Raw genomic sequence first — 24,553 nt, forward strand, 5'->3', positions numbered from 1 at the left:
ATTTGTGATCATTTTCACCTTCTTTTTTGTTGTGACACATATTTAAGTTAAAATCACTGTTGAATCCAAATTCTAAATCTAAATGCTAAATCTGAATGATCTAAATATTACACGTTAATATAAATAATAAATAAAAATGTTAAATATAAATGTTAAATATAAATACTAAATGTTGCTGTGCGATCCTCAATATTTGCTAATATGCAAATTCACACTGCCGCCTAGCGGAAGTACCAAAATAAAAGCATTTGGATTTAACAGTGATTTTAACTTAAATGTATTAGTCACAACAAAATTAAATGTGAAAATGATCATAAAAGTTCCTCTAAATGTGACTTAAAAATGCACACAGCCACAAATCAGTGTCACAAACTACTTTGTGAAAGCTTTAGAATAATGTGATGTTAATGTGATTTGGAAACTTTGAGAGACATTTTTAACAGCCATTAACCTTTTAGGTTAAGGTTTATGTGGGTGAGGTGCTGGATGAGACATAAATCTTAAAGAATTTATAGAAACAGTGAAACAGACTGAAGCGCTGTCATAAGGGCTTGTCATAATCTTACTTTGTTTTATTTTTATTTTTAAGTCATTTTCTAACTTACTTTTCAAAATACAAAATATAAGGGAGCACATCTGAGGTCATGAAGAATTTAATCATATAAAATCTGTAGACAATAAGACTGTATGTGGACATAAACAGGACCAGGCGATCATTTTTCAATGAATTAATATTCTTTCCGGCCATTCACTTCAAAGGAACCAAAGTCTAGTTTGTGTGAGTGATTATATTTTATAATACAAAACAAAATTGTACATGTTCACACTTCAATTCACAAAATAATTCACATTGAAAAAAACAAAACAACATTGACCAAAAAAGGAGTAGGCTGAAGCCTAAGGCTTATTTCTGTCTATCCTGTAACATCCATAATATCACCCAAAATATCAGCAGAACAAACAGAAAAAGAAAGTAACAAGCATATTTTCTACATTAAACTCCATAATTATTATTCCTTTTATATTGTATTCATTGATTAATTTATATTTTAAGGCTTGTTTGAAACTCTGGGCTGTTCCATATTGTGACTCCCAAAACTGAAACAAACTCATTCATTGATGTACTAAACTTTCAGACTAGACTAATGCATCTTTGATTTAAATCTTTGTGAAGTATTGAGTAAAAGCAAGTGATCCACTAGAGATGAAATGATAGTGTCTTTACTATCAATACCTAATAGGTAACTTGACCAGGGCCTACATTCTCTCTGTTGTCAGATAGAGCTGAGTTTTCAGCCCAACAGTTGTCAGCTGTTTAATTAGATACAGTTTTTCCTCAACATATATTTAAATATGCTGTAATTTATCATGCAATTAAAAGCCAGCCCGACTCGTTGAAAACATGTCCACCCTCCTAAGCACATTTCAACATTAGACTGAACAATATAGATTTTAATCTGCACAATCCAACCCAAAATCGCCCAATCTATAAACACTGTCCACTCTCCTAAGAACTTCCTGTCCCACCCACAATCTGCCGTCTCTTAACTTCTTCTCATTTGTGTCTTTGTCATCGACTATAGGATGATATGCACAGAGTGATTGACCAGCAGTTGATGGACAAATACCAGGATGAGTGGCGCACCACCCCTTCCTCTCTGTCGGGGTCATCCAGGGCCAACAGTGGTCAGTCCTCCTGGCGTTCCCACCGCATCTCAGACCGGGACAAGAGACTTTTCTCTTTTTTCAAAAAGAACTGAGCCACAGTGGATTTGCCTGAGCACAGCAGACAGACACAGGCGAGGCGAGGTGAGGTGAGGTGAGGTGAGGGAGAAGGAGTGGAATCACAGTACAGGGGTAACAACACACCCAAAGCTAGGCAGTGACACACTGAGGTTTTGGGGGGTTATTATATTGCACTTAATCTGTCCCATTACTCCTCTTTTGCTGGTTAATCAGCAACTACTGATGATGAGAGGTAGACAGATGAGACAGGACTTCCCCAGAGGCTTTGGCTCCTATCATTATAGAAAGGTATCGGTGAGACAGAACATGAACAGGGTCACAAAATTACCTCTAAGAGGAAGGTTTCCTTGTAGTGCCTACAACTATCTCTACTAGCCCACTGCCAACGATGTAGAGAGGGATCACAATGTACAAACTGTCACTGTATGTATCCCAGTTATCAGGCCAAAGAGTCTGGGGTAAGACAGGCGGGTTGATGGGACGTTACAGGATTGTGGGAACGTTAGCGCTGGGACAGAGCTGAATGTCAGACTCCTCTGAGTGCAGCCCGCCCACATGTGACCTCTCAGGTTTATTCATTTGTTCAGGGGATGATCACAACATGAGGCAAAAGCTTTATATTTAAGAGCAACTACAGAGTGCTGTGTAAATGAGCAGACGTGAAAAAAGAGTGCTTCTTTTGTTACTAACAGCAGTCTTTGTTTCTACAGTGAGGATTCACGATGGTTTACTGCTACAGGCCAAACTTACAATCAAAGTGAGGAGAAGACCTTTTCAATCACCTAAATTGCAGCACTTTCATAAATATGAGGACTTTAAGAACAAAAGAAAAAGAGAACAAAGTATATTTTATTTAACTTTACTGATCAATATTTTTTTAAACCGTGGGTTTGATTATAAATGACTCCTTTTACACAACAGTGTAATGTGAAAGAGGTCTCTGCACTCATAATCAAACCTACAGCAGATTATAACTCAACTCAGCTGTTCTCACAGATCTATGCAGTCTGTCTTTTTTAAGTTTTAGAGCAGTGGAAATGCTCTGCCTGACCAAAACTGGAGAAGCAAACATTGACCCTGGAAGTAAAAGAGATTAAAACAGAATACAAATCAGTAAATAACTGCTTTCTAATCATACAATATAAATATTTTAAATGTGATAAGATACCAAAGCTATTTTCACATTTATTTCAATTTGTCCCCCAAAGTAATAACCAATGTCTTTAAAGAAGCAGGAGTTTTAATCGTGGATATTATCATACCAAAGTTGAAGAGGGGTACAATCAAGCATGAGCAGGGAGAGATGGAGTGAATGTATTCAAACCAGCACTTTTGAGTTTGGCCTGTTTGCGATGGACCATGTGAGCCTTCATGTTCATCTCTGACATCTGAATAAACCTCTGGGTGACCGAAGTTAGTGAAATCGTTTGAGATTCTTTGATTTATATTTAATGTTTAAACATTTATCAAAAAGGCACTGTCCAACATCATCTGTATGATGTTCATTATTTTTCTAGTTGACCAAATTTATACAATGTTTACATTAGCTCGAGGTGGGGGAAGAACTTCAAGAAATGCTCATCTAATCTTCTAGTCAGTCAGTCTGAGCTCAACAATAACTTGTTTCATTTCCGTGGTCGCTATGTCGTCTGAACGCAGACGTCAGATCTAGTTTCCTCCTGAAGTGGTCGACATCTTGAGCATCTTTAGTTCATCACTTACAGAAAAGTTCTACCTCCATTCTCATTGCTTCAATATTTCATGGGCACTTTGATTCCTGAGCTGCCGGGCTTCCTTTGTAGGTGGCGTATATCTGTGACTCCACTTGTAACACAGTATGTGTTGACCTGAATCTCCTAGCATGAATGACTTAGAGTGTGTCTGCACAGCGATGTCTCGTGTCTTGTGTTTGTTCTCTTGTCTAATGCAGCTGTGTGAACCTATGCAGATGTCTTCTTGTCATCTCAGCTGGTTGTTGGGAAGGATCAACCCAAAGAATGATTTTTATAAAAAAGTCAAATAGGTTTGGATAAATCGATATATTTATATGAAAAAATACACACCTTTTGAATGAAACTCTTTTTTTAGACTGAAATATATCTCTTTGTTGTTTCTAGGCTGTTTTTCATGTTTGTCTGACAATGAGAGGGAGATCCACCGCTGTGTTGGGTATCACCACTCATTTCTTTGACTGTATGGGTGTGGCATGAAGTGAAGCTGGCATGACATTCATGAGTACTTCTGAGTTTCAGTAAATGTTTCACCAATGAGATGAGGATCTCAAGACACCTTGTGAATATCAGTTATTAGACTAAGAACACACCAGAGAGTCACTCGACGGATCTTCAGTGGGCTTCTTGATAAGTCACCCTAATACAAATTCTAATATATTGCGTTCTAATCCATCAGTCTGACTACAGATTAAGGGTTAGACAGTAGTCCAGGACAAGTTAACATTTTCTAGATGAATGGTTAAAAAGATAGATTTATTTAAAAAGACTCTGCAGGTCTTTTCCCCGGTTCAGGGGTCAAATCGCTGACTTGATGAGTCCCCCTGAAGAGCTAAAGAGACATCAACATAACTCAATTATCCTCCTGCAAGATGCAAAACACAAGCCTCTCAGATTGTCACAATTAAACTGATAGGCTATACATTAAATGTTTATTCAAAATCATTTCTGATTGATAAAAAGCTCAAAAGGACTCATCAATGAAGATAAACATAATGCTATGTATGAACAGAAACACGATTATTGCCCATTCAAGCAACCTCAGAGTAATAAATGTAAAATAACTCTGACCACTCTTAAAAATATTCACACAACAAGATTATTCAAACTCTCAGAATATCAGCAGCCAGAAGAGAGAGCTTCCAGTTTTTGCAGAAATGATAAGAATTAAAAACGTTAAAGCCTGTTTTGCAAATTTAGATCACCATGCAGCCAATAAACTCTCAAAACAGCCCATGTTTGAAGTAAATTCCCCCTCACACACCCACATCTGGTAGAACAGGCTGTAACTGTGAGTGTGAAGTGATCGGGCTGAAGAAGTCGAGCTTTATGTTAATGTGTTTGAAGCTTTTGATACTCGTTCCACCTGATAAAGGGCAGGTGAGGAAAATAACCACATCTGCCTGCAGCGAGCTGGGATTAAACACCAGTCGATCCCACTTTACCCAGTCTGTAGTTTGTCTTTCATCATGCCACAAGCTTGTAAGAACTACAAAACACATATTTTGTTCTGTCCATTTTATGTCCTCATTTCTGAAACTGTTTCTTTTCTTCATGTTTGTCTTGACCTTCTCCTATTGGAAGCATTTTAAATGTTGTCTGTTCTTTGTTTTTATTTATTTGTTTTTATCCTGACGCTTCAGCTGTTGTTTTCAAGGTTGGGATTGAGTGCTCTCTGTTGGCTCGTTGTGCTCCATGTGAGTGCTTCCATTCATCCTTAACTAACAGCAATGTTTCATTAACAGGATGCTTCAGACTATTCAAAATATGTATCATGCAATTTTCTTAGTATTTTGGGATTTTTTTTTTTTTTACAAATAAAAACTTTACAATCTGCTCGTCTCACATATTATTTCATCCTTTAAAGGTTTGTGAGTTTCCTCAGTGATGCACATGGTTCAGCTAGTGACTGATGATACTTTTTCTTCTGTTGAAATATATCTAAAAAATTAAAACACTGGGAAGGACTAACTGTCACTATGTCCTCTCACGTCATTTTAAAGTATAATATTATAACAATAATATAAGATTATTATTAATCTTATTATTGTTATTAATACGACTACTACTTATAATAATAATAATTATAATAATAATAATAATAATAATAATAATAATAATCCAACCTGCATCGTCCCCTCTCCCACATGTAACTCCTCGCTCTCTCTCCCCTAAAATATATCTGAAAAAAGAAGAAACAAAGAAACCCAGTCTGGTAATTTTGATGAGCTCAGGAAGAATCCTTTCCAATCTTCTGGTACGTATGGTTGTATACATTTATAATCAACACAAAGCAGATATTTCTGTGTAAAGACAATCGTCAATATGTTTGCATGATAATGACATTTAGCAGAAGAAAAGCTGCTTGCATGGTTTTAAAATGCTACTTCTCTATACACTGAAGTGGCAGAAATGGTCTGAAGGCTTAGAGCAGTTGGGCATCAAACATCAATTAGCTGTTCTGTTCATTTTGAAGAAAATGTATCTTATACATGAAGTATACCATTTTTGCATTGGTCTAATTGTTTCAGTCAGATATATCCTGATCCATATAAGGACACTCATTATCTTCAAACCTGTGCTCTAATTTCTGGGTTGAGAAAAACTTAAAAGAACAGGAAAAGCTTCAAATATTCCCAAGGAAAGCTGATGAAGCATTAAAGTGAAAACAAGTGCTTTTTTTTGCTAGTTCCTTTAAAGGAGGAACACTGTACAGCTGCATTTAACATTGACTGAGGCTCTGCGCTATCACATACTCACTACCAACCCATGAAATTCATCACAGGCCTGCTCATTGTATTGTAATAGCCTTCAGCTATCAAGCCCCTCTCCTTTGGAATCATCGACCAGTCAGGGTCCAGGAGGCAGACACCCTCTCTACTTCTAAGATTAGGCTTAACACTTTCCTTTCTGATAAAGCTCATAGTTAGAGCTGGCTCCAGTTCTCGGACCAGCTCTTAGTTATGTGGCCATAGGCTTAGACTGCCGGGGGAACTGACACATACATGTTTCTTTCCCTCTCTCTCCACTGTCTGCCTGCCACTTGCTTTAACTCTCTCTGTCCCATTAAAGTTACTAACCATAGACCTTTCTGGAGTCTCTGAGCTCCCTTGTCTCATAGGTTCCTCTGGATCTCTGCCGTAGACATTCCAGACTTCAGCTGCTACAACTACTATCCGTCTCACCACCATCATCTCTCTCTTCATCTCCCTCTATCCCTCTCTCCAACTAAAGTCTCATCAGATGTGTGTCTAACATGAGTCTGGTCCTGCTGGAGGTTTCTGCCTGTTAAAGGAAGTTTGTCCTTGCCACTGTAACTTGCTAAATGCTGCAAAGTGCTCTGCTCATAGTGGATTGAGATGAGATCAGACTGAGTCCTGTCTGTAAGAGGGGACTGGATCTTATCCTGTCTTGATGTTGGGTCTTTGTATAATTTAACATAAAGTACTATCTGGACCTGCTCTGTATGGTAAGAGTCTGAGGATAACATTTTGTGTGATTTGGCGCTTTATAAATAAAGTTTAAGAGGCTGTGAGTTGAAATATCAAAATTTCAATTTTAGCATTAAATAACGTTTCACCTTGGTCACCACGAGAATATTGAGATTCCCCAAACTAAGGTTTTATCTTGGCGCAAATGTGAAAGCTGTCCTGGTCACAGTGATGTGTAGAAGGTGATTAGTTTGGGGTGATTACATGGATACTTAAAAACTGAAGGATGTGTAGAAAAACAAAACACCTTGTGTTCACTATTACATTCATTTTAACAATGATTCAGCAAAAAATAAACCTTAAGTATCCTCCTCAAACATTCTCTCTGCAGCTGTAAATACTTCTGAAAGAACAGTGCACACGTCCTCCCATACAAGTTTATTTGCAGAAATCAAAGACACAGGTTTAAAACAAAGTCCAAGCCTCAAAGCACTGACACATGAGATAGTTCATTATGTGTCAAATATTTATTCCTTTAAAACGCTTATTACTGATTTAATTCATGTAGGGAAACTGAATAGTACATCTCTTTTTCTCCAGTGTACAGCAAACCACAGCTGACAGGTGTGTTTAACCAAAGCACATGGGCATGTTCAACACATGCACAGTTTGATGTGCTTATGTGTGTTTGTTCTATACTGAATATAAACACACAAATATATTTATTTATACATACACTTAATGAATAGAAATCATAATGTGTGAGGTCTTATTCCGTTCGTAACCCTGGAGGTCTTGGATCAGGATCCCAAACTGGTCCCCAGAGTCCAGAGAGTGGAAACGTAATGTTTCCTACAGGGTCTAAGCCAACACTTACAGCTCTCTCTTCATTTATTGCTCTCCCAATTCAACATAAAGGAAATCATTGTCAGTAATAGACATTGTATAATGTCTTTGCATCTGTGTTTAACCCTGCCTAAGGAGAGGAAAAGGAGCTCTGGCCTGAACACTGGATCTAGGGCAGTACTGCATCCCTGTTTGCTCTTAAATTAACAGTCCCACTGTCCGTCACACTCTCATCATGGATGCAGAAAACACCGTCCAGTAACACTTGAGTTGAAAAGTAAGCAGGGGGGGTTGTAACACAGAAAAGCAATGAATAACATGACATCAGACTTTAACATTAGTCAACTGTTACAAATACTCTGCAAGCTGAGAAAATACAGTAAAACATTGATGGTCTTAAATGCATGTCAGGCATTAACTCTTCTATACCCCTTCACTAAGTGTTACATGCTCACAAACAAGGGCAGATACCACAGTCTGCCAAGGACCCAGGGTCACTGAGACGGCAAGCTTTCAGACTGAGTCTCTTGGTGCCCCTTGATGGACTGGAGGAGTCTGCTTTCATGAGAGTTGAGTCCATCGCCATGAGAGGTGCTGATATGAGGTTTTCAGTGGGTGCGTTGAAAGTGGCTGGAGAGGAGAAGGAAGGCAGTCCTGAGCGCCTCCTGTCAGGGTCCGTGAGACCTTGATCCTTCCTGCTTCTGGGCAAATCAGGGGCCACTGTGGCAACAGTCCCATGAGCTCCACCAGAGAGCTCTTCATAAATTCTTTATCATATTGGCAGTGTCATCATTTAAAAAAAAGATGAAGGAAAAGGATTAAAAGCAACCTCTGAAAAACATCGTAAGACTACTGTGAACAGAGCTTTCTAAGCTTGATGTCCAAGAGCTCCAGGAGTGGTTCGACTGCTCTACAGCACTTATAAAAATAAAAACACAGAAAAGAGAAACAGAATATCAATTCATGTGGCTCAACAGGACTAGATGTTAGAAGGAAGAGGGTGCAAAGCTTGGCAAAATATAGACAAAGAAACAAAACATGTCATCACATCTGTCCATTGCATCAGTTTCTAAAGGTTGTCTACCAATCATCATCATCATCTGTATTCACATAATCCGTTTGACCCCCCCCCCGCCCCCCCATTTAATAAAATAAAACAAAATCTAGCAGTTCATGTTGTCTTGGCATAAGTTGTGGGAACACAGGCGTCTGAAATGTTGAAGCTGTAGGGAGGCGGTGAAACCTCACTTTTACTCAGACATCCACTTTGAAAAGCTCCTCCCTGCAAGCCAGACACGCCCCCACCCCCCTGTCCAAAATAAACCTAGAAATCAACAATCCAGAGAAGATGAGCCCTCCTTCTCCTCAGGCGCAGAGTCTGACTCAACTCTTAAAGTCCCATGTGCAGTCGAATGAGAAGGAGAGATGAGATTCTGGTGAGAGAATACGGGGATTATGTGGATAGAAATTGGACCATTATGGCGGTTGGTAGTCAGCTTGCAGATCCGTTAAGGACTTCAGGTCAATAGTGCCCATCTGCTGAATTCCAAATAAAACTTGATCTGACGTCAAATAAAAATCTGTACATATTTTAAGTCTTCACGATTAGTATGTCCAAAGGGGACACTTTTCCATTTGTTTTTATCTTTCTCTGTATATTTATTAAATCTTTATTTGCTCTTTAATTTAGATGCTCCGAGTCCCATCTTGTGTGTATGCTTGTGTGAGTATACGCTGCTGCTGGCCTGTGGATGGTTTGGAGGTCGCTAGCAGCACTTTTTCTTTCGTTTACTGTTCCGGGTGAGTTTGACCACGTCGTTCTGTTGCTGCTGCTGCTGCTTGGCTAGCACCTCCTTCTTGGCTCTTAGCACTAGCTCTGTGATGCAGTTGAACATCTGCAGGAGAGGCACAGACCAAAGCACATATGGTGAGTACAGAATCCGGCATCCAATAAATCCACATCACTTATAACAATATTATAAAAAAAATGCACATTCCTTTTTTCAGACGGAGTAAAACGACAGTCTCAGTGATGAATAACTGGAAAAGCTGAACTCTGACGAATCAAACTCTTTCAATCAGCTTTCAAGTAAATCTGAAAATGAGTCAATGTCCCTTCATTTCCAGGATATTGAAGGGACAGATCGACATTTGGAATTTATTCTTGCTAGAGATTTTACAAAGCAACTCATTTCTTTGTTTGTTCAACTGAAATTAAAACTCAGGCAAACCATCTAATCTAAAAGGTCAGAGTCAAAACTGTACGCAGTTTAACACAGCTAAACATGGGATCACAAAGTCTGCAAGAAGAAATGTCAAACTGGTTTCTCCGAGTGCACCTAACATTAGCAGAGCTAGCACCACCAGCCTTCTCTCTGTCCTGCAGTTTAAAGGTGACATATTATGCTCTTTTTCATCAAAATATATTGGTCTAAAAGGTCCCAAAAACATGTCTTTAAAGTTTATTGCTCAAAAAAACACTTTGAAATCAGATTTTGTTGCCTGTAAACCCCTTTTTTTCAGCCCTGTTCAGAACAGGTTGTTTTCTGTGTCTGTGCCTTTAAATGAGAATGAGCTCTCTGACCACGCCCCCTCAGGAAGTAGTGCCCTCGGCTGTCCAGCACGTTGATCTAATGTTTACATGTTGGCTGCTCACAGACCCGCGTTACTTCAACCCTCTGAATCTGATCCAGAATCTGATCCTGACGGAGAGGCGCCTGCAGCAGGACCTTTCTGAACCATTGGTCACAGATTTTGTGTTTCTTGTTTTTTATTTGTCAGTATGTCGACATGTGTCTTGGTACACAGCTACAGCTACGAACATGTCGCTATGTGGCTATGCTAACTAGCGCTAGCACTTTTCCATGAAAAATAAAAATCGTCCACTAGATCTTCAAATCTGCAGACGTGGGGAGTAAAACCGACCTTTGTGTTTATTAAGACGGCCTACAACTAGCATGCCTCCCTCCTAAGCTCCTTGTTAGCACACCTGTGCTAGCAAGCTCTATGAAAAACACTGAAAACTGAAACGTCTGGTTTCAGCACACATTTACAGAAAGGTGGAGAAATCAGAACAGGGGCAGAATGGATTTTTTTCATTTTCGGGGGGTTTGTAGACATGCCAGGGACACATATTTCAGGTAGAGAACCATTAAAAAGTCGATTTTGCATAATATGTCGCCTTTAACGTCCACATGCCTGTGCTGGGTACGCATCACTCGAGGTGGGTTAGACAGACAGCCTGAGTAAAACTTGATCTCCACTTTCTAAATCATAAAACTACCAAACCAACCGTTACAAGATACCTTCTATCTGCTGTGCTTGTTCACATCCTGATGGTGGAGCATGATTACATTATGGAAGTCATTATTGAGTGGAGCTACAGCTCTGGCTAGTGGCGGGTATTTGCTCTACAGCTTAGAAACTACATGATTAGCATCTAAAGGCTACAAAAATAACAACTTTAACCAACAAGTAACTGTGGTGATGATTACAAGGATCACAAAATTGAATCGCTTTGTAGACTAAACATCCCCAATTCTTGCTAAAAGTAGGATGAGATTAAGGATGTGCAATGATTTTCGAATATTTCCCTCCAGATGGTGGCTGTAGAGGGTCTTCCAGCTGTTTGCTAACCACATTAAATAACAAAAGAAGAAGAAAACATTTGCGACAGTCGCAGATTTTCTCTGTTTCTGAATCTCACACTACTACACTTTAACGCCACCCTGTGTCACAGAAACACGACATAAAGATCAAGACAGACGCTATCAGTGCCCGCTACTAGCAGCACCTCGTCCCAGTGCTGGTTAAAGCGACTGCCACAAAAACTGGCTGTTAATGGGACAGGTGGGGGGGTGATTTTTTCGAATAGTCATTGAATAGATGCCAATGATTATCAAATAGTATTTTGGCTTGAAATTCTCTAGACATCTAGCAGCCACTTTTCTTATTCTAGCATCAAAAGGAGGGAATAAAAACACCATCAGTACATGAGTGCCTTCACAACATCTACAGTTTGACAATTAATTATTTTCAGTTTAAGTGAGGATTATGAGACACTTTCTGGCTGAGAGGAGACTTACTGAATTTCATTTGCCTCTCAACATTCCCATGCTAACACTGTTCCCACGACAAGAGTACAAGTACTGTTTATAACTGCGTTAGTGAGTAAGAAGAAATCAACCCTGTTTCCAGTCTTAGCTGTTGAGCTGGGCTTTAGAAAATTGTAATTGGACGAAATAAAATACAGAAAACTTAAAAACACACAATTACAATATTTGATCCCCTCAGGAAATCCTCAAATGAACATAAGTGTATTTCTCAAGACTCCCAGGATTTCATTAAGCCTGTGAGACAATGAGACACACACAGCTGATCAGCAGGTATTCCAGAGCATTCAGACTTGCTGCCTAATTCAAATCTTCAGCAGAGCTGCTCTGCATACCAAGCATGCTGCTCCACACAAACAGTCAGTCAGGGACAACAGTTTGAAGGAGATACCTCTTCAACGTTGATGTTCTCTTTTGCACTCGTCTCAAAGAGGTTGATTCCCATCTGCTCAGCAAACTTCTGTGCGTCAGTGGTCTCGACCACCTTGGAGTTGGGATCGTCGTTTTTGTTTCCCACTGAAAACACAGAATATATCTGAGGTCAGTCGACAAGACAGAGAGAGCAGGGAGCTGGAGACACTTGATTTAAATCAGAGGTTTTCAAAGTGTAAGAAAGTGAGCTTCCCCTGAAACCCAATCAATCTGATGAGGTTATTTTGAAATATTAATAAAAACTAAAGTAGTTTGCATTCCCAGGAACTCCCTCTGTGTTTCAACAGCTGTGTAAACTCCACTAACACTGACACGTTCAGCTGAAGGTCTCCAGTTTACAGGGTCACTTTTAAAACCGTAACACCGGGAGAGACGCATTCAAGGTGGGCTGAGAGAAGACTACTGTTACAAGCTGCTAAATCAAGAGAATCACAGCTTCTTCTTTTGAAAAGTACACACACATACAAAAAAGATAGAACAAATCAAAACTAATGGAAGAAAGAGAAATCAAGTGAATCACAGCCAATCAGACACATTCAGCATTGCAGGCCCTGCCCCAGGACCTTTGAAAAGTACTATCCCCCTGGCAAGGACTTTTTAGGGGGGAGATTATCTACCCCTAAACTAAATTTAGACCCTGGTTCCACCAGTCGAAACGTTCGTAGTTCCCGGGTAAAGTCCCTATGGTCGGAAAACGCCTAGGGATGAACTGTACAGGGGAATATCCCTACACCTGCAGCCTTGAGCAGTGCTTGTTGTTGATCATGGTCACACAGAAAGCCCACACTCATACGAGTTAGTGGAGAGAACAGTGGTGAGATGTGTGAACTTAATCTCAAACACAGTCATAAATGGTCATGTGACACTTTGCTCAAGTCAAAATCAAAGTTCAGCCTGACATAGTTTTCTTATTTTTATGAGCCCTCTCTTCTCTGTTCAGCTGGATGAGTCCTCAAACGTCTCTGACTGTGCTCAGCAGAGTCAGCTCATGGTGTCTGTGCACTTATTTTGGAGCTGAGTGCCAGGGGAGAGTTTTTGTTGTGTCATCCTCTGAGCTCACACTACAGCAGAGGAAATCGTCAAGGCTTGAAGTGATTTCATTCAGAAAGTCATATTGACTGAGTGTGCTGCTGTGTCGCTCTAAAGATCAGTCTTCTTTTGCTAACCACACACTAACAGTGATATCTTTTGTTTTATTTTCCCCACTTTGAAAAAACGCTGATCTAAACTGATCTCAGTGTTGGACCGTTTCTGTAAACTCAGACGCGAGTACTCACCTAATATTCGGCACACATCGTCACAATTCTGGTTGATTTCATGTAGCCATCGTTTCACGTTGACGAAGGACTCTGCACTCGTGACATCGTATACCACTATGACCCCGTGTGTTCCTCTGTAGTATCTGAAGAGGCAGAAGAAGAGAGAGAGAGAGTCATGAAGAGAGAAGACAGGGACCAGAAAGGTCTACAATCAAATAAACTCAATGTGCATTTATTGATTATTAAAGCTAGGGTTGGTAGTCACAGAAAACTAGCAGCGCCGCTGATTAGCGACCATATGATGGTGACTGATTCTAAACCGGTACTCAGCACATCGTTTGTGTTTTTCACTACATCAACTCATGTCTGACTCAGCTGTAAGAAAACACCAAAACATTCTCATAGTGAAAGTTAAAAATACAAACAAACATGAAATGGACGGTCTGCAGGAGGCGGGCAGAACGGCAGGAGGGGATTTGATTGGTTTCATAATTTGGCTCCTGATGGCAGGGATTGGTTGGTGTTTTCCCAGGTATACTCCGGCTGTAGATAGCGGCTTTTTTCACTCTTTTTTAAGACCACATTATGTATTGATTGCCATCGGGACAGAGATAATTTTAACTAGGGATAGACCAATTATCGGCCAGGCTGATTATCAGCGCCGATATTCAGCATTTTGAAGCATATCGGCATCGGCCTTTTTCAAAAATCCAATGGCCGATAAGAGATCAATTTATAACTGGGTTATTTTGGCTCAAAATTCACTAAATCATTATTTGTTTAAGTTTGCATTTCTCTTTATAAGACATGCTGCTGAGCCTGGGAGCTCCCTGCTCTTTTTGTTAGAATTTTAAAACAAAGATGTCTACTGTCTAAGAAAAAAAAAAAATCCTTTAACATGTTGTAAATCTGATAAGCTGTTTAATAAACTTATGCTTAAAGGCATTTAAACGAAGTTAAGTGTTGGAGTTTGTATTATTCAAAACTTTGACACTGATAACTCCCCCTTTTACTGCAAATTAATATCGGCTCCAAATACTGGTTATCGGCCTACTTAACTACTAATAATCGGTATCGGTATCTCCCCTGAAAAAAACATATCGGTCTATCTCTAATTTTACCCAGTATAAAAAAAGTGTATCTAAATCTGACCACCAATCACAGCTTTAAAAATGTTGAAATAATAAACAATAACACTCTAGAAAACAGACATTAACAAAAGACTACTTCTAGGTGGTGAAGGATTTAATCAGAAGTCAACATCTTAATGATGACCTGATTGAGAAACACTGATCGCCCTTTGTTTGACCGACTATTTCTCTGAGGTCTGACCTGCTGATTCTGACTTTCTCTATTATCTGCAACAAAAACAAACTTGTTTTATCAATTTAACAAAATTCAAGGTTCAAAATCAAACACTGGCTGTTCTCCCCATGTACTACCTCTATTCTCAGTTATCTTTCTACAGTAGTATTTTCTGGAAATGTCTTACATACGTTAATTTAAACTGAAAAACATAACAAATGATCAATCATAAGAGAAAGATTTAAGCAGCCATAATTTAAACCCTCTTTATACCACTAATGTTTAATGCAACTCATTCACTGCTATTTGTGGTTAAGAGTTTTTATCTTAATTCATAGGTGTGAATTATTAATATGCATTCATCCATAACACTTCCTGCAAAGTGATACAGCATGTAAATTCACACGCTGAGGTTTTATCATCGTAGAGTCCCGCTGTAACTGAAGAGTATTACAGGGAAAGTACCAAATAACAGTGATGTAGGCTGCTGCTCAAACCCCAGAGGAGCACACAGAGAGACTGCTCTGCAGGGTCACAGTGTTTAGGCATTGTATTTTCATGGCTGGACAAAAGGACGTTAAAGGTTCTGATGGGCACCTCACATCCTCACTGTTTATGCCTCTGAACACATGACATGTAACGTGCAGCTTGTGTGTGTAAACCTCAGATTGGCACAGGATTGGTTATATTTGAGAGGACCGGCCGATGAAAAAATTGCAGAATCTGGTCTTCAGCAGCTCAATCAGAGCAGCTGCTGTTCTACTACTGACTACCCTGTATTCAAAACATGTTCACCATTTCACTTTATCATGAAAGAGCTCCTCCCTGCATTTGTTCTCACAATTATACATCAGTTCAGCGATGCAAGAGGCAAAGATATAAACTGTAAATACACTGAGTAGTGATACACAGCTTCATTCATCCTGCTTCTGATAATGTGAAGGTTTCTGTTTCTATTTATTTAATTATTATTATACATATATATGTATATATTTTTTAATTTTTGTTGTATTTTAGGTATTTTTTTGTTTTGTTTTGTGTTTTTCTGTGAAACACTTTGTAACTTTGTTTAGAAAAGTGCTATAGAAATAAAGATTATTATTATTATTATTATTATTATTATTATTATTATTATTATTATTATTATTCCTTTACATGAGTGTTACAATACTGCAAAACCCAAACCCATCAGGACTAAGATCTGCATCTGTCTGAAACCACTGAGTCAGACTGGGACAACTTTCAAATGGTGCGCTCGCCCCCACAGAGGGAGCATCCTCAGTGTAGCTGCACTCGGCAGACCGCCACAAAGAACCTTTTGTGAGGCCGACTGTGTGTATGTGTGTCAGTGTTTTTGCCTCCTGTGACAATGTGGGGATTTGGTGTTGACTGAACGTGTCCCCAATAGGCATGGGACTATTCATGCTGTGATCGTCTCTGCCAAAATAATTGTGATTCACAATCTTATCCACGTAATCTTTAGAGCACGCTGGGATCAGAATGGTGCTTTAATGTAAGAGTGTCTCTTAAGAGGAATACATGTCAGAAATCACAGACGTGGCTCCTTTAACATGAGAAGAGAGCCAAAGATGACCAAAACACACAAACTGAAGTCACTATCACACGCAAACCGGGTAATACATGTTTAATGAACACCACTACACCACTAGAAATCATTTAACATGTCTTGTAGTCTGGGAGTTTAATACGTTGACCATGTGATCACAGTGTCCCTGGTATGAGACTAGAGTATATACAGAATGTTCAATTCAAAACCTTGATTTATTCTCCAAAGGACATTTAGGTTTCCCTCATTTCTAATGTCGTCAAGATCACAGGCACATCAGAAACAACAAACAAACACACACAATCATTCACAAAACAATACATCCATTAAAAATAGAGCTGTAACGATTCATCCACTACATCAATGTATCTATTTATATTCCTATGATCCGACTACATCGATCTGTGCTCGGCAAGTTGGCCTTCCGGAAGACATATATCGATCTAACATTGTTTTAAAAAGGTAATAAATTGATTGTATAGTATACTAGGAAATAAAGCATTGGATTAAAGCACGGCAGACTTTATATGGATGTGTTTTCGTTTTTTTTCACTTTAAATGATAAAGACATTAAATGTTACTCAATTCAGGCTGCCTGTCTGTGACGTCATCACCACGCACCAGCAGACCAAAAAACAAGCATGGTGGATGGCAGAGGAGAAGCCGGCGAGCGAGAAATGATCAAGCCACCATAGTGGTCCAGTGTGTGAGAAACACTTTAGCTTTTGCAAAGACGGAGGTGTTTTAAATAAGTCGCTCGCTGTTTGTAGGATATGTAAAGGTCAAGTTAAGTACCACGGCAACACCACAAATCTATCCAACCACCTACTAAGGCGCCATGGGATTTCACACAACGCAGACCGTCTAGGCACCTCTTGCAGTGTTCCAAGGTAACATCAGCTCTGCAGAAGCCTCAGGCCTTGTTTGTTTATATCCATAATTAATTTATACCTGATTCCCTTACAAGAAACAACAGGAAGCTAGGACTGTCTAGTATCAAGGTATTCATTTCACAGTCTCACTGGTTGAATTTTTGGCTAAATAGTCACTGAATCGTTTCGGATCATATCGTATCGTTCTAAATGAACCAATATTGTCCTTTAATCGTATCGGCAACCACGAATCATGATACGAATCGAATGATTGTTGAAAGGAATCGTTACACCCCTAATAAAAACAGACAATATGAGACACAGTGGTCAGAGATCAAAGACCTAAACTCTGCAGAAGAGGGAATCGATATCATCTTTAAATTCTGTTTAAAAAATCCCAGGAATCTTGAGAAAGATTTCAGTGTAACCTCGAGGGGTTTTCAGAATGAGCCAATCAGAAGAGCGAGTCATGTAGGATCCATAATGGCACTCCAACAAGTTCCCAATGTAGGAGGGTAGCTTTCCAGTATATGCATGCTACTGCTCTTCTCCCTCAACCACCTTAATGAACAGGTAAAGGTGAATCAACTCACTCTAAGAAGAAGAAAACACGGAAAAGTTGTATTTCCTATCCTTCTGTCACTTCACAAGTCTTGATTTGGGCATTGGCCACCTTCACGAGCACACAGCCCTCCATCCTGACAGGATGTGGGACACCTATGATCCATCTCCACAAAGAAATGTGTTCAGGACACAATGAAGCAACATGCCCCTCTGCCTCAGCACAGAGACAATCAATGTTAATAGGTCGCGCAAGTACAGCAGCTGGATGCTGGATGAACGGGGAGATAACTACAAGCTGAATGGATAAATCTGGAGTCCTGTTGTTCCTGTTTCTGCTGGGCTAATAGATGACAAATATCAGACATGCTGTCCTGGCCTCACTCAGCTTGGACTGAGTTAGTTAATACCTCGAGTGCAGCATAAGGCCTGAAAGATGACTGCAGTTTATTAGTAAGACTTCTGCCCCCCTTTAACAGTGAAGTAAAAGTGACCTTGTGTTATGATTTTTTTATGCCATACAATAATCATATCTCTGGTGTTTTTGGAGGAACTACCTTCAACCTTTGTTAACTTATTATCAAGAGGGAAACAAACACTAGAAATAGATGTCTCTCTTGAACCATAAATAAATACAGAAACATTGTTTGCTGAACTCTAACAGTGAGAAGATGAAGGCGGGCACAGGGGTCCCTTAAAGGTAAGAGTTGGTGGCCACACAGTAAAAATCCAGCGTGGTTTCCTCCTGATTTGAATTTCTCTTGATTCGTTTGTCTACAGATGACGTGCTAACATGGTCAGAAGGTGTGTGGTTCTTTATTAACACAGCTATTATTACGGTTAGAAGTACACACCTTAGACTACTCTAATGAAATGTAGGTTCATTCATATTCTCTGTGCTGTGGGGTCAAAGCAAATGATGTAATGTGTTTCAGAAGCTGCTTGATAGTGTTTACGTCAAAGCGTTGTGAGCAGTGGAGAGCCTGATTTGAGTCGAGTCACAGACAAACTGAAGAGATAATGAAACTACTTCTTGGCAGTCAAACTCAGAACACAGCCTTGAACTCAGACTGTTGTCTGGGGATCCCCTCTCCTGTGGACAACATGTGGGTCCCACAGTATACAGACACAAAGCCACATTAAACTGTGACTCTACAATCAAGATGTGTTGGTTTTGGGCTGTTCAGCATGCCCGTGTCTGCCCGTGTGCTCTGTTTTAAATCAGTGAACTCAAAGGCACATGGATGGACAGCAGTGTGGTGCGCGCTGCAAGCAAAACACTGAGCCGTTACCATCATGTCGCACTACACTACGTGACCGAGGGCCTCCCTCTAACATCTGTAATTAGTCTGTGGGGAATTCCACCCAGTTTCATTGAGCAGCACAAACTCATTCAAAGAGTCTACAAACTGCTGCAGCGAGTAATCACTGATCTGAAAACCACAAAGAAGACGTTTCTGCTTTCAAACTCTGTCGCTGAAATGAAAATAAAGAGCTTCACACGTTTAAAAAAAGTGTTGACATGTGAGTCTGTGGATCGACTTACGTGGAGGTGATTGTGCGGAAGCGCTCCTGCCCGGCTGTGTCCCAGATCTGCAGCTTCACTTTCTCACCGTTGATCTCAACCGTTCGGATCTTAAAGTCGACACCGATCGTGGTGATATAGCTACCTGCAAGTGCATGTTCACAAAGACAACAAAGTTAAAAACAAACAAAAACAAAATCAACACACTTGAGATTAAAATGCTGCAATGTTTGGAGGTAGAACCACACCTGAAAATGTGTTGTCCGCAAACCGCAAGAGGAGACTGCTCTTCCCCACTCCTGAGGAGGAAACACAAGAAGAGGAGGAGGAGGTTTAAAGAAGGAGCGACCCCAGGGAGAGAAGCAGATACACATAAAACAGGTTTCTGAGAGAAGAGGTGGAGTGTGTTCTGGACTATTTCATCCTCAGCTCAAAGTTAGACTCTGTGAAGTTGGTTTTGTGCTGTCTCAACTTGCTGTAGAGCTTTGGTGTCTCATATCATACTCTAGTTACCGATGAGTGACACAACAGCAGTAAAACAACACAATACAAACATGAACAGTAGCTGCCAGTCTTCTGTATTTAAAGATTGAGTTGCAATTCCACAGAGAGTGTAAGTGCTGATTTCAGGATTGGAGGTAAAGCTTCATTCTACGTTTCATGTTTATTTAAAGCGTTTAGCTGATGCGTGTACAAACATAATCTTATTCAACCAGTTGTAAATGCTTGCGTCAGAGCGACAGAGGCTTAATGGAGCAAGAATATCTCTGATCGTGGATGATAGATAGATTTCATGAGGAGAAAGCTGGGGAAAGAGAAGGACCAGGCTGAAAAGATAAACGAGAAGGGTCAGAACTGAAGCTTTCACTGAGCAGGTTACAACTCAAAGTTAGGAAGTGAACCCACTGCAACTCATACTACATACGACTTTATTGTTTTCCCATGCTTTATGGGTCCCGGCATGAAAGCACTCAGGTTTCAGTGGGCTGCATGCTACAGAGTCTTTGTTACCACAAACAATAACCAAAGCTCTAAAGTATTACTATCAGTGCTGTGGAAACAGTCTGCTGTCAGGACCAAACCCACCTTCACCCTGAAAGTTTAATTCCTCAGAGTGTCACTGACGATGGAACGTTCAATGACAACCCCATTTCTAACTTTTAAGGCCCTGATCTTATAACTGGGCTTGAGTAAAAACCATGTTATACTTGTGTGCATGCTCTACTGTGATTTGACTCTGCCACAGTGTGCCTTGGAGATCTGTTGTGTACACTGTGTTTCTATCAGCACATCTGTCTACATGCAGCTGCAAAGAAGCAGAGGTCGCCGGTGCATCCTTCCTAAATAATGTCTGTGTGGCACTGTGGACAGTACAGTACTTCCACGCTTCAGCTGAGGGGACAGTGGCCTCTGTGTGTGAGTGACAGTGAAGGGCCTGCTGTGATTCCTTGGCCTTTACTATGAGAGGCCAGCTGATAGGTTTGTACCAGTGTTGCCAATTTAGCGACTTTGTCACTATATTTAGAGAGTTCTCAGACCCCTCTAGCGACTCTTTTTCAATAAAGTGACTAGTGACAAATCTAGAGCCTTTTTCTGGTGTTATTGGAGACTTTTGGAGACTGGCGTGAAAGCATGAATCGTTCTTACTCTACTCAACGAGCAGTGGATGCTGCTGTGAGTCCCTCCTAGCTTCATTCAGAGCAGGAGGTGTTCACCCCTCAGCATCGAGACTGTTAATGTATCACACATGTACGAAGACACCACTGGCTGATCCTGCCTACTGTCTATTTTTGGTCCATTTAGATAGTTAATGTAGATTGTACACATGTAAAAATGTAAAACATGTTATGGTTGAAAAGTATAATGTTTTACTTTAATTTGTTGTAGGCTCCAAAGTGTAGTTATAAACATATTTAGGGTTTTTTTTAACCTCTTTTTGTCTCTCCCTCAATGTTACTCGCCTCTCCTGCTGCGTCCATTATAATTTAAACTATACAAATTAAGTGATGATGTCATTTAGCAACTTTTAGGACAGCCAATATCTACTTTCCCCACTGAGGAGTTAGCAACACTGGTTGGTACCATAATCAGGACTGTCAATGATTGCAAAACCATTGCTTAGTCCAGGGGTGTCAAACATGCGGCCCATGGACCAAAACCGGGCCGCCAGACAGAGGTTCCAATCTGGTCCATGTAATGACCTTGTTAAGTAAGTAAAGTTAGTAAGTAAACTTTATTTAGTATAGCACCTTTCACAGACATAGTCACAAAGTGATTTACAGAGAATCAACGTCGACAAGACAATACAATGAGCAATAAATAAGATAATTAAGAAAGCAGACGAAAAGACATCAAATTACGACGGAGGGTTGAAAGCCATGACAAACTAATGTGTCTTAAGCTGCTTTTTAAAAGTCTCAACCGAGTCAGCACAGCGCACTTGGGGCGGAAGACTGTTCCAAAGGGTTGGAGCCACATTCTCAAAGGCACGATCGCCCTTGGTTTTAAGCCTGACACAAGGAACAGCAAGCAAAGTAACTGTTATTTCAAAGTTGTCCTCTGGGGGGCGCATACAATCAAACGGCAGATTGAGTGCACCTGAGCGGCGCTCCAGGACTTTTTTTACATGAGGGGGGAAAAGAATATTTGCAGTATTTAGAGCTCTTCAAGATCCAATCAACACTAAAGTTTACGTATATGTAGAAGCGGTAGTTCCATTATTTTGAAGGAGCCTCATATCATGCATGTACTTACCGTACTTGTGGGTGCGTCAGAGGTGCGCTCCTTCACTACTAACACTAGCACTACTGTGTCAGGTGACTGGGACACCTGTGTGCTTGCAGCAGGGTTCAGTCCTTAGATAATGTCATATTGGGCCCCACTATGAGACTCATCATGGCAAAAAATACAACAGCTGTTTTTGTTCAAAGACATTAAATGTGAACATTTTCAGAATGTACTTGTACTTATTTTGCACTAAGACAAAGAGAAACATTTAGAGTTGTTATTATTTATAGGTTTATTATGTTGTGATTTTACAGGTCCAGCCCTCTTCAGATCAACTTGGGCTGTATGTGGCCCCTGAACTGAAATGAGATAAGTTTGATGCCCCTGGCTTAGTGCCTATGACTATTGAGGTTAAAGTCGCGTTTTGCACTTTATGGGCATGATCGTGCACAAATGTACATTCTGCATCTACAACATGTCTGTGACTGTGAAATGATCCACCGTGGCTTTTGTAAGTCAAACAAGGGCAACGCAGTCAGAGACCTTTGATGCTCAGCTTTGAGGAGTGATGCATTTAATGAGTGGCACTGCTGAAACTACCCACTTTAGTCCCCAAGTCCGAGTCCTTTGAATAGCTGGACTCCAACAGTGGACTGCAGTACAGCATTCCTCCACTATTAGCAGCTACTATCATGCTCACCAGCTAACAGCAAAATGCATTAATATACATAGACTTAGCTGACTTATCTCTACGTGCAGCAAACATATGTCACTGTTTTAGTTTGTGTAAACAGCCCTGAACTGTTCAGATGATATTAAAGGTTAACCAGCTCAATAACCTGTAATGTTAGCATAACTTACAGCTAGCTAACATGCCCAAAGTGTCAAACTACATGAGTTTGAGGACGTTTGTGTTGTTATAAAGGCTACAGAGTGTTTTTATAATGTATTGCTGAAATAGTCAAATCTAAAAATAAGAGTAGACATTCTTCCGAGGCCAACCCTGAGATGTGGTGGCGATATCCGGCCTGATGGGCTGCACAGTCCGGACACACAACCTCCGCCCTGTCAACGCCACCAACATGGCGGATGTGTAGAAATAAACTATCATAGTTGTGCACAAATACACAATTACAACTAAACACACTGTACTAACACATCAACAACACACAGCTGTTTTAATTCTTCTCCACCTTGTAGGAAAACATGACAAGGCCCACTTCCCGTCCCTCATCCCCGGTGTTTCCTTACCGCTGTCCCCGATGATGAGCAGCTTGAAGAGGTAATCGTAGTCCCTGGCCATGCCGGTAGCTGGTGGCTCACACCCGTCGCTTTACTCGGTTTGCTGTGCGACCCCCTGGGCTGATATGAAACAACCGGCCCCCGGACCCCCCGGTACGTACGAAGAAGGACCACAACCGGTGCTAGAAATTGTTAGTCCCCCAGAGCCGGTGGCGTTTATCTCGGGGTGTCAGCGGCGTCAGCAGTCCTCTCCCTCCGTTTCAAACAGCCGGAAACACCGTTTCCTTCTCTGCTGCGCCCAACTCTAACCCGGCCTTACTGCGCAGGCTCCGGATACAGAGCCAGTCCATAGACCAGGGGGTCCAAAAGTGTGGGTCGGGACCCCCTGGGGGGATCGTGAGACACAAATGGGGGGTCGTGAGATGTCTTCCAAATTTTTTTTTTCAAGTTATCTATAAATATGTATTATTATCATTATCATTATTATTATTATTATTATTATTATTATTACTTATTATTTTCATTTATTTGTTTATTTATTTATATTGTTTTCTACAGAAGAGGATAAGGGCCACAAAAAAAATTAAGGTCCAAAATATTTTTTAAATTATTATCATGAGAAAAGTCAGAATCCTAGGATTAAATTCAGAATTCTGAGATTAAAGTCAGAATTCTGAGAAAAAAAGTCAGAAGTATGAGAAAAAAGTCAGAATTAAGTCAGAATTATGAGAAAAAAAGTCAAACTTAAGAGAAAAAGTCAGAATTATGTGTTTATATTTATTTTTCCTTCTCTTTGTTGGTTTTCTATTCATTTGTTAACTTGTGGAGAATAAAGAAATACTGAAAAAATGCAATAAAAAAAAGTTGAATGACAAAAGGTATCTAAACATAGTACATTTTACCCATTTGTAGCAAAAAAATATGGTCAAAAATAGTAGCTAATCTTGAAATAAACCCTTAGAAAATGTAATGAGTTTGACTCCTAAGTTTAGGGTTAGTGAACAGTTAATTATCAAAAGCATCAATAGCAGTAGCTTCAATCATAACAGCACAGGAAACACAGCCGCATGCTCATTTAGGTAGGCTAATTCTCTGCAGACCAGCTAAATGAAGCCACATTAAACCACTCTGAGGGACAGAGGGGGTCGTGAATCTATGGCACCTGTATTTTGGGGGTCATTGGCCAAAAAGTTTGGGA

General features: G+C 40.1%; 2 protein-coding genes across 3 annotated transcripts in view; one reads left to right on the plus strand and one right to left on the minus strand.

Annotated features, from left to right (window-relative positions):
* The window catches only part of bicdl1 (BICD family like cargo adaptor 1), a 29,635-nt gene extending 24,324 nt beyond the window's left edge, over positions 1 to 5,311 (plus strand). The window contains exon 10 of one of the 2 annotated variants that reach the window (XM_034691148.1): positions 1,584 to 5,311. In XM_034691148.1, the coding sequence (XP_034547039.1) occupies positions 1,584 to 1,760 (177 nt within the window). In that variant the 3' untranslated portion in view covers positions 1,761 to 5,311. The remainder of the gene's footprint in view (positions 1 to 1,583) is intronic. The other variant, XM_034691149.1, reaches the window with a different exon arrangement.
* Positions 5,312 to 7,330: 2,019 nt separating this feature from the next.
* On the minus strand, positions 7,331 to 23,678 carry rab35b (RAB35, member RAS oncogene family b). The gene is made up of 6 exons (XM_034692032.1): positions 23,365 to 23,678; positions 19,635 to 19,685; positions 19,408 to 19,531; positions 13,575 to 13,699; positions 12,257 to 12,381; positions 7,331 to 9,648 (listed from the first exon to the last, which is right to left on the minus strand). Exons 1-6 carry the CDS (start codon positions 23,414 to 23,416, stop codon positions 9,520 to 9,522), a joined length of 606 nt encoding a protein of 201 aa, XP_034547923.1. The 5' UTR covers positions 23,417 to 23,678; the 3' UTR covers positions 7,331 to 9,519.
* Positions 23,679 to 24,553: the final 875 nt, after the last annotated feature.

The sequence above is a fragment of the Notolabrus celidotus genome, chromosome 9, assembly GCF_009762535.1.
Source record: "Notolabrus celidotus isolate fNotCel1 chromosome 9, fNotCel1.pri, whole genome shotgun sequence".
In the NCBI taxonomy this organism is placed as follows: Eukaryota; Metazoa; Chordata; class Actinopteri; order Labriformes; family Labridae; genus Notolabrus; species Notolabrus celidotus.

What these genes read in the sequence shown, in the direction of transcription:
- rab35b (XM_034692032.1), bottom strand. Translation starts at nt 23,416, where the DNA reads ATGGCCAGGGACTACGATTACCTCTTCAAGCTGCTCATCATCGGGGAC. An exon ending in GCTCATCATCGGGGACAGCG is followed by an intron (nt 19,686 to 23,364) that starts GTAAGGAAACAC and finishes TTTCCTCCTCAG; the next exon opens with GAGTGGGGAAGAGCAGTCTC. An exon ending in TTCCGCACAATCACCTCCAC is followed by an intron (nt 13,700 to 19,407) that starts GTAAGTCGATCC and finishes CTGCCTCTTCAG; the next exon opens with ATACTACAGAGGAACACACG.